At 47.6% G+C, this 12,175-nt stretch overlaps 1 protein-coding gene across 3 annotated transcripts in view; it reads right to left on the bottom strand.

The window, feature by feature from the left end:
* Slc18a2 (solute carrier family 18 member A2) overlaps positions 1-11,280 on the bottom strand; it is a 36,390-nt gene extending 25,110 nt beyond the window's left edge. The window contains exons 1-3 of one of the 3 annotated variants that reach the window (XM_031390857.1): positions 11,139-11,280; positions 10,705-10,832; positions 8,916-9,267 (exon numbers count right to left, since the gene is read on the bottom strand). In XM_031390857.1, the coding sequence (XP_031246717.1) occupies positions 8,916-9,267; positions 10,705-10,825 (473 nt within the window). In that variant the 5' untranslated portion in view covers positions 10,826-10,832; positions 11,139-11,280. Of the gene's footprint in view, positions 1-8,915; positions 9,268-10,704; positions 10,838-11,138 lie in introns of all 3 variants that reach the window. The other 2 variants (XM_031390856.1, XM_031390858.1) reach the window with 2 other exon arrangements.
* Positions 11,281-12,175: the final 895 nt, after the last annotated feature.

Below are 12,175 nucleotides of genomic sequence, written 5' to 3'. Positions count from 1 at the left end.
TGGGTGGGTGGGTGGTGTGTGTGTGGGTGGGTGTGGGTGTGGGTGAGTGGGTATGTGCATGTGACATAGGTCAGAAATCAACCTTTGGTGTCATCCACAAGAATACCATCTTCCTCCTTTGAAGTATCATCTACTGCCCAGGAGCTCACCAACTAGGCTAGACTGGCTGACCAACAAGCCCTAGGAGTCCTCCAGGATCTGCCTCCTCAGCAGTGGGACTCTAGAGGCAAGTCACCAGGCCAAGTGTTTTTACATAGATTCTAGGGACAAAACACAGGTCTTCATGCTCACAAGGCAACTGACTGAGCCATCTCTCCTCCTTCGTCCTGCTCCATTTTCTTCTTTCCTCTGCTTTGTTGGCATAGGAGGATGACAGCAGCATCCACACATCTCTGCCCTGGAGGTAAAGCCAATCCTGCCTAAGCTATTGTCCTATGGCTAGTTCTCCCAGTCTAGGAAAGCTCACAGCTTCTCGGGCCTCTTCTCCCTCCATCCTAAAATTCCAGGAACCTGGAGAGGAACCAAGTGAATTTCATAAAGAAGAAAACCAAGCATGCCACGTCCAGGACTACATGGAAGGGCTCATCTAGTCCAGACCAGCACCCAAAGTGTCCCATCAGCACCTTCCTTTGAAGGTTTTATACCCAGCCCCATGAGCAGCCACACAGCCAGCTCCATGGCTTCCTAAGAACCGTAGACCACTTCCTCAGTTCACAGATAGGGAAACTAAGACATGAAAAAATGACTTGTCAAATGGCATTGAGCTAACTGCACTTGAGCTATGTCCTCCAGGCCAGGGCTTTTCCTTGTAAAGCTGACCACATCACTGGGTAGCCAGAATTTATAGATGTGGTTTTAAATGGAATCTTACCAACAGTTCTTTTGTCATAGATTGTGTGATATGTGATATGTGATGTGTGTATCTGTGTGTGTGGTTTGTGCCTGTGTGTGATTTGTGCATGTGCGTGTGATCTCTGTGTGTGTATGTGGCTGTGATTTGTGTGTGTATGTATTTGTATGTGATGTGTGTATAATTTGTGTGTGTATGTATGTGTGTAATGTGTGTATGTGTATATGTATGTGTGTATATGTATGTGTATGTGTGTATGTGTATACCCACAGAGGGCCCAGAGGAAGATGTCAGGTGTCTTGTTTTAACGTTTTCTGCTGTCTTCCCTTGAGACCGAGTCTCTCACAAAACTTAATGCTCAGCATCTCTGTTGAGGTGTTCTGCCAGTGTGCTCCTAGGATCTACCTGCCCTTTTTATGGAGCCCTTGGGCCCCCATGAGCATCCCTGCAACCACTTAGGACATCTGTGACCCCCTGCTGACTACAGTAGAAGCTCTTGGTAGTTTCACAACACAGCTTGAGAAAACACAACAGGCCTTTCTGTGGCCATTAGGCCACTGGTGACGTCACACCAGTCTGCAGTTTATCCAGTCACCCAGGTCACCTTTCAGGGGATGGGAGCCTGTGAGATCCTTCTTCTGGTGACTGTACCCAGGGAACCAGAAATCCGGTGGCCTGAGGTTCCCGGTGCATTCCTCAAGTACCTGATTTATAAACATACTTCTTGGGTAGCCAACACGGGCTCAAGGAAGCTAGGACACAGGCCTACATTGATGTGGTGGGTATACCGAGGTAAGTTAGGAGGACGGGAGATTACAGAGAAGTGAGATGGGAAAGGAACCCTTAATGGCAGAGTCCAGTTAAAGTCTCTCACCAGCTGAGAGTCAATTCCACCATGATTAACGTTTGCCCTGAAGGTTGCTTACATAGAGAAATGCTCTTTTTATATAAAGGAATCTCAAACAAGAATTTGAAAGCAGCGGTAGCCTTACTCCTTTTCCAGACATAAGCCCCACCAACCTATCACCCCTATTTAGGCATATCTTATCTCTTCTCTGACTACCTCTCTTTCTATTAAGCTTAAATCTATGTTACAATTTTTTTTTGTTTGTTTGTTTTTCGAGACAGGGTTTCTCTGTATAGCCCTGGCTGTCCTGGAGCTCGCTTTGTAGACCAGGCTGGCCTCGAACTCAGAAATCTGCCTGCCTCTGCCTTCCAAGTGCTAGGATTAAAGGCATGCGCCACCACTGCCCGGCTACAAATTCTTTTTAGTAAATCCCAATTCTGATTTATACCAGCTCATTCTGAAATTCTTTTCTGCATCCTAGCCAAGAATCCCAACCCCTCAGGCTGGAGAGATGGCTCAGCAGTTAAGAGCACTGACTGCTCTTCTGGAGGTCCTGAGTTCAAATCCCAGCAACAACATGGTGGCTTACAACCATCTGTAATGAGATTGGATGCCCTCTTCTGGTGTGTCTGAAGACAGCTACAGTGTACTTACATGTAATAAATAAATAAAAACAAAGAAAGAGTCCCATCCCTCTCTGAGTAAATGTCTGGGCAGTCCACTGCTGCTGACAACCTGGCTGTTGTGCACTGACGTCCTAGGGACAGCGAATCTTAATGGCTGACTGGATGAAGGGTACAGGGTCTCATTACAAACTTTATTCAGGGCTTTGTGCCTATGCCTTGGTCTTTTCACCAGGCTTGAAGCTGTTATGATGTACTATTTCTTTGTTTTTAGCAGCACTGCAGCTACTGTCTATTTAAAATCCCGTTAGGATTTTAGCAAAGTAGTAGTGGATGACAGAGCAGTCAAGCTGGAGGGAACCACAAAAGCCAGGTGTACACTCCAAAAGCTGCACACACACCTGGGCTGGGGTGCTCTCTTTGCCCAATACACATGTGCTCCACACTCTGCACTAGCCAAGCTGCTGGCAGAGTGGCCAAGTGGTCACCTTGGCAACATCCTTTGCTGGTGCTCAGTCCCAAGTTAAAGAAGACTGAATGACTGAATGAGCACCTCGTGGGCCTCCACCCTCAGACTTTCTTAGCCCTCTCTGGGCACACATCCTCAGGAGAAGAGCTATTCTCTATTCATGGCACTGAGCAGAGGAGGTGACACAAGAGCCTTCCTCCTTCCCTACATTGTCTCTAAAATGGACAGGGACTCGGCACATGAGTCATAATTGGCTGAGTTGGCTCTTTTGTCTCAATTTAATGCCATCTCAAAGTATTGCTAGCAAGACTAGATGTGATCCAGCAAGCCTATATCCAAATGGTCCGCTATCAACCCCTAGTGACTCATACCATACCACAGTCATCCTCTACACAGCACCAGGGAACAATTAATCCAATTTGAATGTCACTAAAAATCATATATTGATTCCCTCAGAAAACATTTAGGACAATAGATGTGATTCTGGCTGTCAGAGGTAGTAAGCAGAGAAACCCCAGTGCCCTAGTTTGCTTTCTAGTGCCATGTGACATCATGAGGAAAGGCAGCTTGGGGAGGAAAGAGTTCATTTGGCTCACAGGTCTCAATAATCATCCATCGGGGAGGGAAGTCAGAGCAGGAACTCAAGCAATAGCAGAGACAGAAGCCATGGAGGAACACTGCTTACTGACTTGCCGTCCATGGCTTGCTTAGCCTGCTTTTGTATCCAACCCAGGACCAGAGGTGGCATGACCCACCATGAGTTGGATCCTCCCACATTAATCACTTATCAACAAAATACCCCCAGAGATGATCACAGACTGTTCTGATAGAGACAATTCCCCTTTCCAAGGTAACCCTAGTTTGTGTCAAATTGACAAAGGACTAACAGGCACGTCCCTCTGACAATTGGTAAGTACTCTGTAATGCTACTAAACTCCTTTTTACCAGAAAAACTAACATAGGCCCTCTTCTCAGTTTGCTGAGAGGATAGCATAGCTCCCTCAGTCACTGTAAATGACAGAGAAGACAGATATAAATAAGAATAAGATATAAACCGGATGCTGTAGAGCTCGATTTGTCACCAGCAGTGGCGCAGCCTCCCTTATAATAATCTCTGCACACCCCTAAAAGGTACAACAGGAAATTAATGTCAAGAAACAGGAATATCTCAAATTCACTCCGCTATAACAGGAAGTTTATTCAGTATTTAGGAAATGAAATGAAATTCTTAAGTCCAGCCCTTGCATCGGCTGGAGTTTGGGCTAAACGTGTGCAAGGATCCATGTGGACCTATGTGTAAGTCCCTGTGCTCATAGGAGAATGCTCTAATTCCTGGTTCCTTCTGGTTTCCATGTGAGAAGCCCATTGTGAGCTCATTGTCCCCCTCCCTACCCACGCCAGTGATGTCTAGGAGGGAGATCCCTTTCCCAAACAACTGGTTTCCCTGTCTGCTGAAAAGGTCAGTGCTTTCTACAAAGCCTACTTCAGACCAAGTGGCTGAAGCTAAAGAAAAAATAAAGAAAGAAAGGAACGAGAAGATTTCAGAAAGCTTTCATGCCCTGTGGCTTCCTGCTTGTCATTCAGGGTTAGCTAAGATCTGGAAGGAAAAACAACCACTTTCAAATATACTAGGTAACTATGGAAATAAATTAAGCCGCTGACACCAGCTTGATAAAAAGCAGACCACCCAGACAATGACAGGCTAAGAAGGAAGTGAAGGGAGCCCCTCCCAGGCACGGAGCTGCTGCTCCCAGGCCATCTGCTGGCTTGAAACAGCACTTGGTTCTAAAGATGCAACTACTATTTTAACCAGATGCTGAATATGTGAAGGCAGAGCAGCTATGCTGGGACTGAGGATGAAGCTGAATGGCCACTCATGCTTAGCATCTGAACTTAAACCTCCTCACGTAAACGGAGAGTAAAGGAGAGAGAGTGGGGGGAGCAAACAAAGAGCATGCCTTTCCTGATTTGTGAGAAAGGTAATGATGTTTTCATATCTGTTTGTCTGTATGGAGCATTCATGTATATACATGCATAGCAGTCACTTAGGGCAAATGATGACAGAATTCACTCTAGAATCCTGCTGTCTCCTACTTGATACATAGCTACTACTATGGAATGGACAGTTCAACTGGAATTATAAAATAAATCAGATGAACCTCCATGAGAGAAATGGACCAAGCCCCTGAGATGTTAGACAATGTTACTGGATATGCAAAAGTATGTAAATGTTTCAAAATGAAGCATCCTTCCTTTACCATCCTGTCACAAGGTGGCAGTGAATATACAGTAACCTGATAAATAAAACAAGGGAAAAAAAGTGTAGCTAAGGCTTGCCCAAAATGTTAAAGTGTTCTTAAAGTTCAGTATGAGACAGTATCCCATGAATTCACACAACAGACAAGCAGTCTGTTATCTTGTCTCAGCACATAAAAGCCACTGTGCTTGAAACATTTTGGTCTTGAGTACAGAAGAGTAAGTAGATACTGTGCAATGTGGTTATCTGGGCTCACAGTGGGTCCCTCTTAAGCTAACACTGGTAGGTGTTAAAGAGAAGGGCTCCTACCAGTCAGGCTCAAGAGGGTCTCCACATCTTTGAAAATGTCTAAGCCTGGACCAGCTCACATTAGAAGCTGAAAAGAGACTATTTTTCCAAAGCTGGGGAAGGTCTAGGTGGCAAAAACCGAAGCTGTCTTAGTATTTAAGTTCTCCACCCACAGATTTTAAAATGTGCCTTTATCAATTAAGAGTAACAATTTTATACCTGTGTTGTTTCTTTTTAGTAGCTAAAACTACAAACTGTATCATAGCCAGCTGGAAAGATTTGGAGGGAGAAGCAAGGCATCTTAGAAAGTGAAATCCGTCTGTGTCTGACCAGCATGCTGTTCACCCCATGGTTGTGTGTGAGTACTGTTCCCTGGTGTGCTGTAACCCTCTTTATCTCTAAAATCCTCAGAGTGGCACAAAGGCTTCTGGTAAAGTCTACAGACTGTTCTTATGGCCTTCTAACCAGGAATCTTGGAGCCATTTAGGCTTGCATGCTCACAATACAACATTTGAGTTACGCATGACATTTAGTCAGAAACATGTCTGTCAATTTTAAAATGCAGGTTTAGACACATTTGTTTACAATACTGAAAATGTGACTCATTCCTCTTGCTGGTAACTGAAATCTGAACAAATTACATCAAAACTGTTTGCAGTGCTTTCCAGGGAGACTGGGGGAGCTACCAAATGAACTTGTCCCTCTTTGTTAGTCTCCACTAGAACCATGGAGGAGAGCAGAGCCTGTGAGCGACCCGAGGAACAGCAAGGTCTGAATCTGCACCTCCTGAGCTTAGACAGATCTCAAAAAAATGCACAAACCACAATCATGTTAAAAGAGAACAGTTTACCTGATTGTTCTACATCTGTCAATATTAAAAACATTTGCATTTCTGTGTTCCCAGGCAACACCAGGAACAAAAATAAACAAACAAACAAATAAATAATCACCTTTTAAATTTAATGCATAGCTAGGGCAAACAGGAGTTTTGTTCTAGCTCAAACTGAATTGCTTGCCCTAAGGCTACAGTTCACAAACCCTGCAGCAAAATTAGGATTTTCTTGGGAGAAAGTCTGAGACACAAGCCAAAGAAGTCTCAACTATACAGGTCTAGGGAATATTTCAGAGGGAAAGGTCTCACTGAATTTAACAAACTGCTTCTCAGAGATGTGAGTAAAATATTAAAAACAAGATTGGGATTTCGAAAGTGCAACCTCTCTGTGGCTCCCATTTGGAAGACTGGAATATTCACCTCATTTCAGCAAGTTGGCTAAGTATTACCCAGTGACTAGTCACATTCCCGCCCAAGTGATTGGCAGGGCATTATTACGATAATGTCCTCAATTTTCCCATATAGCATTCGAGCTGTTTGCTCTGTCAGAGCACAAAACCCTGAGCCGTTTTTCTGTAATTATACCAGATGCATTTAAAGAAGTGCTCTCAGTCTTGAAAAAGAAAAGAAACAAGCCTTTGACTCCTGAGCTCTGTTTGGTTTTGTGCTGGAGAACAGAGGAGCAGCAGAATGTCACCTCCATAATGGGGCTTCTCTGTGGGTGCACAATCAGCCATGCTTGGTTCATTTGCTTACCACGCTTTGTATGGAAGCTGTGTGGTACTGCTCAGAAGACAGGAGGACTGTCTGAAGCCTGGGGTTGTTAACACAGGCTCAGTGGCCATACCCAGTCTACAGGGAGCAAGTGCCCTGTGCCTCCCTGTGAGTAGAGCAGCAGCAGCCTACATGCCAAGCACAGCTGGTTCTGGGGGGACACTAAGACTTGCTCTACCCTCCCTGATTGCTCTGAGGTCACCCCAGGGCTTTTTAGTGTACAAACCTTGAACCCCAGAGAGGCACAGGGGTCTCTGTCTCTGTCTCTCTTCCTCTCCATCTCCCTCTCTCCCTCTTTCCCTGTCTCCCTCTCTCCCTCTCTCTCTCTCTTGTCTCTCTCTCTCTCTGTCTCTATCTCTGGCTCTCTGTCTCTGTCTGTCTCTCTGTCTGTCTCTGTCTGTCTCTGTCTGTCTCTGTCTGTCTCTGTCTCTCTGTCTCTGTCTCTGTCTGTCTGTCTGTCTGTCTGTCTCTCTCTCTCTCTCTCTCTCTCTCTCTCTCTCTGCCTTGCTTAGCTCTGTGCTATAGTTGATATCTTCCATGTTTTGTAACATTTCAGCAGGGGATGCACATTTTCCACTTACAAAGTATCCCACAAACTATCTAGCCACATTTGCTCCATACTGCTGGACTCTCAGACTCTCACTGTGGCTCTGGGATCTGAAATAACTCACTGGCTCCACAGCCAAACCCAGTTGTCTCTGGCCTAGCCCTGGGGACCTTGTAGCTTCACCTTGGGACCCCTTCCTGATCACATCCCAGTTCCTGCTCTTAGCATCACCTCATTCTCCAAGCTCTTGTCCTTGCCTTTTCTGGTCTGTGTTACAGTTATGGTCCTGAAATGATAGTCACTTCCCTGTCTATCATTTTAAAAAAGAGATAGAATCTTGCTTATGTAGCTCAGGCTGGACTTGTCTTCATCTCCTCCTGGCTCAACCTCCTCAATGATGGAACTATGACCTAACTCCACTAGCTCTCACTCATCCCAGCCAACATCTTCAGGAATTGCCCATAAGCCTGGCACCCTGGGCTTGGAGTCTTCAAGCACAAGGCAGATCCAGGCCACCTTGATTGGAAAAACCATTTTGGGATAGCTGCCAGCAATAGAGACAAAAATGCCAAGCAATTCATAGCCTCCAGGTTAACTCAAAACTAACAGCCTCTTGGGTTCTCAAACAACAGTTCTCTTCCCTTGGAGCATATGGAAAAACTGGAGTGGCTAAGAGTGGGGAGAGGTCCTAGCCCTGAATCTCCACATCAGCTCAGAGTTTAATCCATGCAACAGGGTCACTGATCTCGCCCACATTCTGCCTGTAGCAGGGCAGCTATTAGGTCCTTTATCACACTAGTTCTAAAACAAAGCATGTGTGTACTTTTTTTGTTTTGGGATAGGGTCATACGTAGCCCAGGCTGGCCTTAAACTTGTTATGTAGCAAAGATGACTTGGAATTTATTATCCTCCTTCCTCTCTTTCTCCTGAGTGCTGAGATTGTAGTCATAGTACCCAGTTTATGTAGCACTGGATATTGAACCCAGGGTCTCTTCATATATGCCAGGCAAACACACATGCACACACACACACACACACACACACACACATACACACACACACTGCCCCAGCCCTAACCTTAATTTTCTCTAAGCAATAGCAGAGGTGGAAAGCCATCCGACCTTGATGGCTGGAATCACTGAAGAGCTTCTTCTACCCAAGAGCGACTGTTGCAAATGTACTTATAAACCACACATTTAGAAGAACCTATGCTTTCTTCCTTCTTCGGTCACATTTCCTATCTTAGACCTTTAAGACAACAGAGAGAAGGACAGATGGAGTAAATATATGGAATTCTGTTACCGAGGATGAACACATCAGACTTAGGTGATGGATTTCCCTGGCCAACTGCCCACCAGTTCTCCACACACTCTGACAGCAAGCAGCAGGATACAGGGGTATGGACTCCATCTCAGGTACCCAGCCTACCTGTTGGTCAGGAGTCCTATGAATGGGTTGGTGATGAGCTGGACAGTGGCTTTGGAGGCAAACAGCAGCCCAACTTGCACATTCTCATTCAGAAGGTCTTTGTCTTCACTGGGACAGTCAGAAGGGACAGTCATGTTGGTGACAGTGTGCTGTGTGGTGGTAGCCTTGTGAGACTGCCCTCCTGGAAGGCCCCCAGTGACATTCCCGGTGAACAAGGTAGAGTTGTTATAGTAAGAGAAGATGCTGTGGAAGCTTTCGGAGCTGGAGGCTGTGAGTGCTGGCCTGGTGGTCTGGATTTCCGTAGCATTTTTCTCATGCTTAATGCTGTACAGGTAGCTGGGAATGATGGGAACTGGGAACAAGGGCAGGGAGAGAAGAGGTACCTCAGAACCTTCTCTGACAAAAGCCATTAAAAGGGAGGTTGTGTGAAAAGCCAAATGGAACCCAGAAGATGAAACATACTGCAACAGTTTCACACTGCTTAGTGGGGGGGGGTAGGGAAGGAGAGAGAGTATGCCAAGGGTCCCACTATGCCCATGGGGTAGCAGCTGTGCCCATGTGACTGGCCACAGAGATATCTATCATTTATAGGGTTTCTCATTATAGCATTCCTTCAGAGGAATATGATAGAAGGCAAAATACTGTCTGAAGTAAGTCAGTGCTGACCAGGGGTCAGAGAGGTTCAACTGCCTTCTAAATGGATAAAGCAAGGAAACTGATGTCTAAATTCCATTATGTACTTTGGGGAAAAAATTCAACCCTCGAAACCTGTGATAAACTGGACATTCTCAACAGAGCAAATCTATGTGAATGTGACCTGCAGATTTCACGGCATTCCTTGAGGATCCCATAGACTTCTATCACAGAAAAGCAAAGTGGTAATATTATAGAAGCTCAGGCACACCCCCAGCTGCCTGTGAACCCCACAGCTGACTCTCCCGAGCTGAAAACAACAGACTGCAAGTGGGGAGGAAGAAGTGACTCACCACTTGGGGGTCTGGGGAAAACCAACATTTTTGTTGGTGGTGGTTGAAAATTGGTTTTCAAAAAGAGCACATGGAATACCTTTCATTTTGAGGGACTAAGGGGCCTGGTTTTGAGCCATCTGGTCTAACTTGTCGTTTGGGGAAAATTATGTTGTTATTGGGTCCTGGTTCCATCACAAAAACACTCTCAGATCAAACACTCTTAGATGTAGGTTGCTTTACCTCATGGGTAGATGGTGACTTGCTCATTCAACGGTCCACCAACTGTTAGCCTACCTTTTAGTGGCCACGAAAAAGCCCTAAAGGGCAGCAGCAATTCAGCACACTGGTCCATTTTGACAGAAATCTTTTTCATCTCAGTGAAAGTGGGCAAAGGGAAGCAGGCAGTTATCAGGAGGAAACACAACTTCTGGGCCTTATCGGATGTCACAAGGTCTGACCTGACCTCCAGGAAAAAGAACCCACAAGTTGCAGCTCCCAGGAGTAGGGGCGAGGACGGCTTGTATTCAAGATGGGTTTTTGTTTTGTTCTCTACACAGTGCGTTCCTCAACTTTTTGGGTGGACAGAGCTGCTCAGATAAAGTGGACTAAATGGGGTGTGGAGGACAGGTTTCCCGGCAGGAGGTACATGGTCCTGGGGCTGGACCGAGGATGTTGGCACCTGGGCTCTAGATGATGAGGACAAGGTGTTGGGGACCCAGTGTCAGGTTCCTGAGGACCTGTGCCAGGTGCTAAGGACGAGCTGCTAGGGATCCAGAGTCCCAGACGGAGATCAGACGGCTGGCACTCTGAAACATACGTACCTACGACGGTGAGCAGCATGTTGTCCAGCAGCAGCGCGAGGAATACGATGAACAGGATCAGCTTGCGCGAGTGGCGGCTGTCTCGCAGCCATCGCAGCAGTACCAGATCGCTCAGGGCCATAGCTCTGCTGCGCTGAGGGAGCGGGTGCGGTCAGTGGCTGGGACCGCCAGGAGTCCCGCTCCACCAGGAGCACAAGAAGTCTTGTCCACCAGCGGTAGCCCGGGACGACAGGGAGTGTCCCACTCCCCTCAGACGCCGGGATAGCCTCCCAGCGTCACCACGAGCAAGCGTATCTCTATTGCCGTCGGGGACCAGACCTGCGACCCGGGGACGCTGCCCCTCCGAGCCGCGCCCCGAGTCCCGGGATCCCCGTAGCCCACCCGCTGCCTTGGAGGATCCCCGAGGGTTCTCTGTCCTTCCCAACCTCACCTACCTCCCGCTCGCCTGCGACTGCCTGCAGGGTTATAGCGCCACACTTCCCGGGTCTCAGTCCGTGTGTCCTCGCTGCTCCAGGTCTCCTTCTCCGCCCCAGCGCCCCAGAGCCCTGCTCAGTTTACCCAGTCCGGCTCTGACGTCACGGACAGCGCTGAGAGGGGGCGGGCGGAGCGGGGGGGGGGGGGGGGGGGGGGGGGGGGGGGGGGGGGGGAGCTGGGCCACTGGCCTCCGCCCACCCAGAGCCGCCTCTGGTCCCCAGCCCTGGCTGCCGTCACGAGCCCTATCGGACTCTGGGGACATCTGCCGGGGCGGGACGGGGAAGGGGAGCTGAGAAGGAAGCCGTAGGGGCTCTAAAACACAGCTACAGGAGCCCAGGACAAGGATTCAAAGGTCCTGACAAGAATCAAGGTCAAGGGTGTGCAGGCACTGGGGTTTTCTTCTATGCTCAGGCTGGCCAGAATGCTCAGAAGAAATTGTGTGGGTCTCTGAGCTGCCATGTTCATAAAATGGCCCAAGAAGACATGAATGAAGGCTGTGGGGTATGCCCCAGGAAAACGTTGGGAACCAGGGCAGACAGTTGCATCTCACCACGTTCCCTTTTCCCACTCTATAAACTGATCCAGGGTCAGAGTACAGCTGGGAGGCTAAGCTCTGGGCATCTTCAGGGGAAAGGAGACAAAGATGAAACGGGAGTGGGGAGTGAAGACTCTCAGAGTTGAGAGCAGCCTGTTTGTGACTGACTCTGCTGAGACCGAGAGCACCTGTGGGTGGGCAGAAGAGCCTGGAATTAGGCAAGTGTGTGGCAAAGAGTCCATGATGCCTTGTTAAAGGAGCTTTCTGCCCTCTGTGCTTTGTCTGAGGTGTGAATGAGTTTGTTAAGAGAGGCAGAGCACTTAAGCAACCGACCTTCTCTGCACAATATCTTCCGTTAGGAGTGTTCCTGTGATAGACAGTAGAGAAACACACACACACACACACACACACACACACACACACACACACACACACGCCGAGGAGGGGTGCTTTCTGAGGCCC

This window comes from Mastomys coucha, unplaced genomic scaffold, assembly GCF_008632895.1.
Source record: "Mastomys coucha isolate ucsf_1 unplaced genomic scaffold, UCSF_Mcou_1 pScaffold21, whole genome shotgun sequence".
In the NCBI taxonomy this organism is placed as follows: domain Eukaryota; kingdom Metazoa; phylum Chordata; class Mammalia; order Rodentia; family Muridae; genus Mastomys; species Mastomys coucha.
The sequence above is the reverse complement of the archived record's forward strand: the minus strand, read 5'-3'. Positions and strand labels throughout refer to the sequence as shown.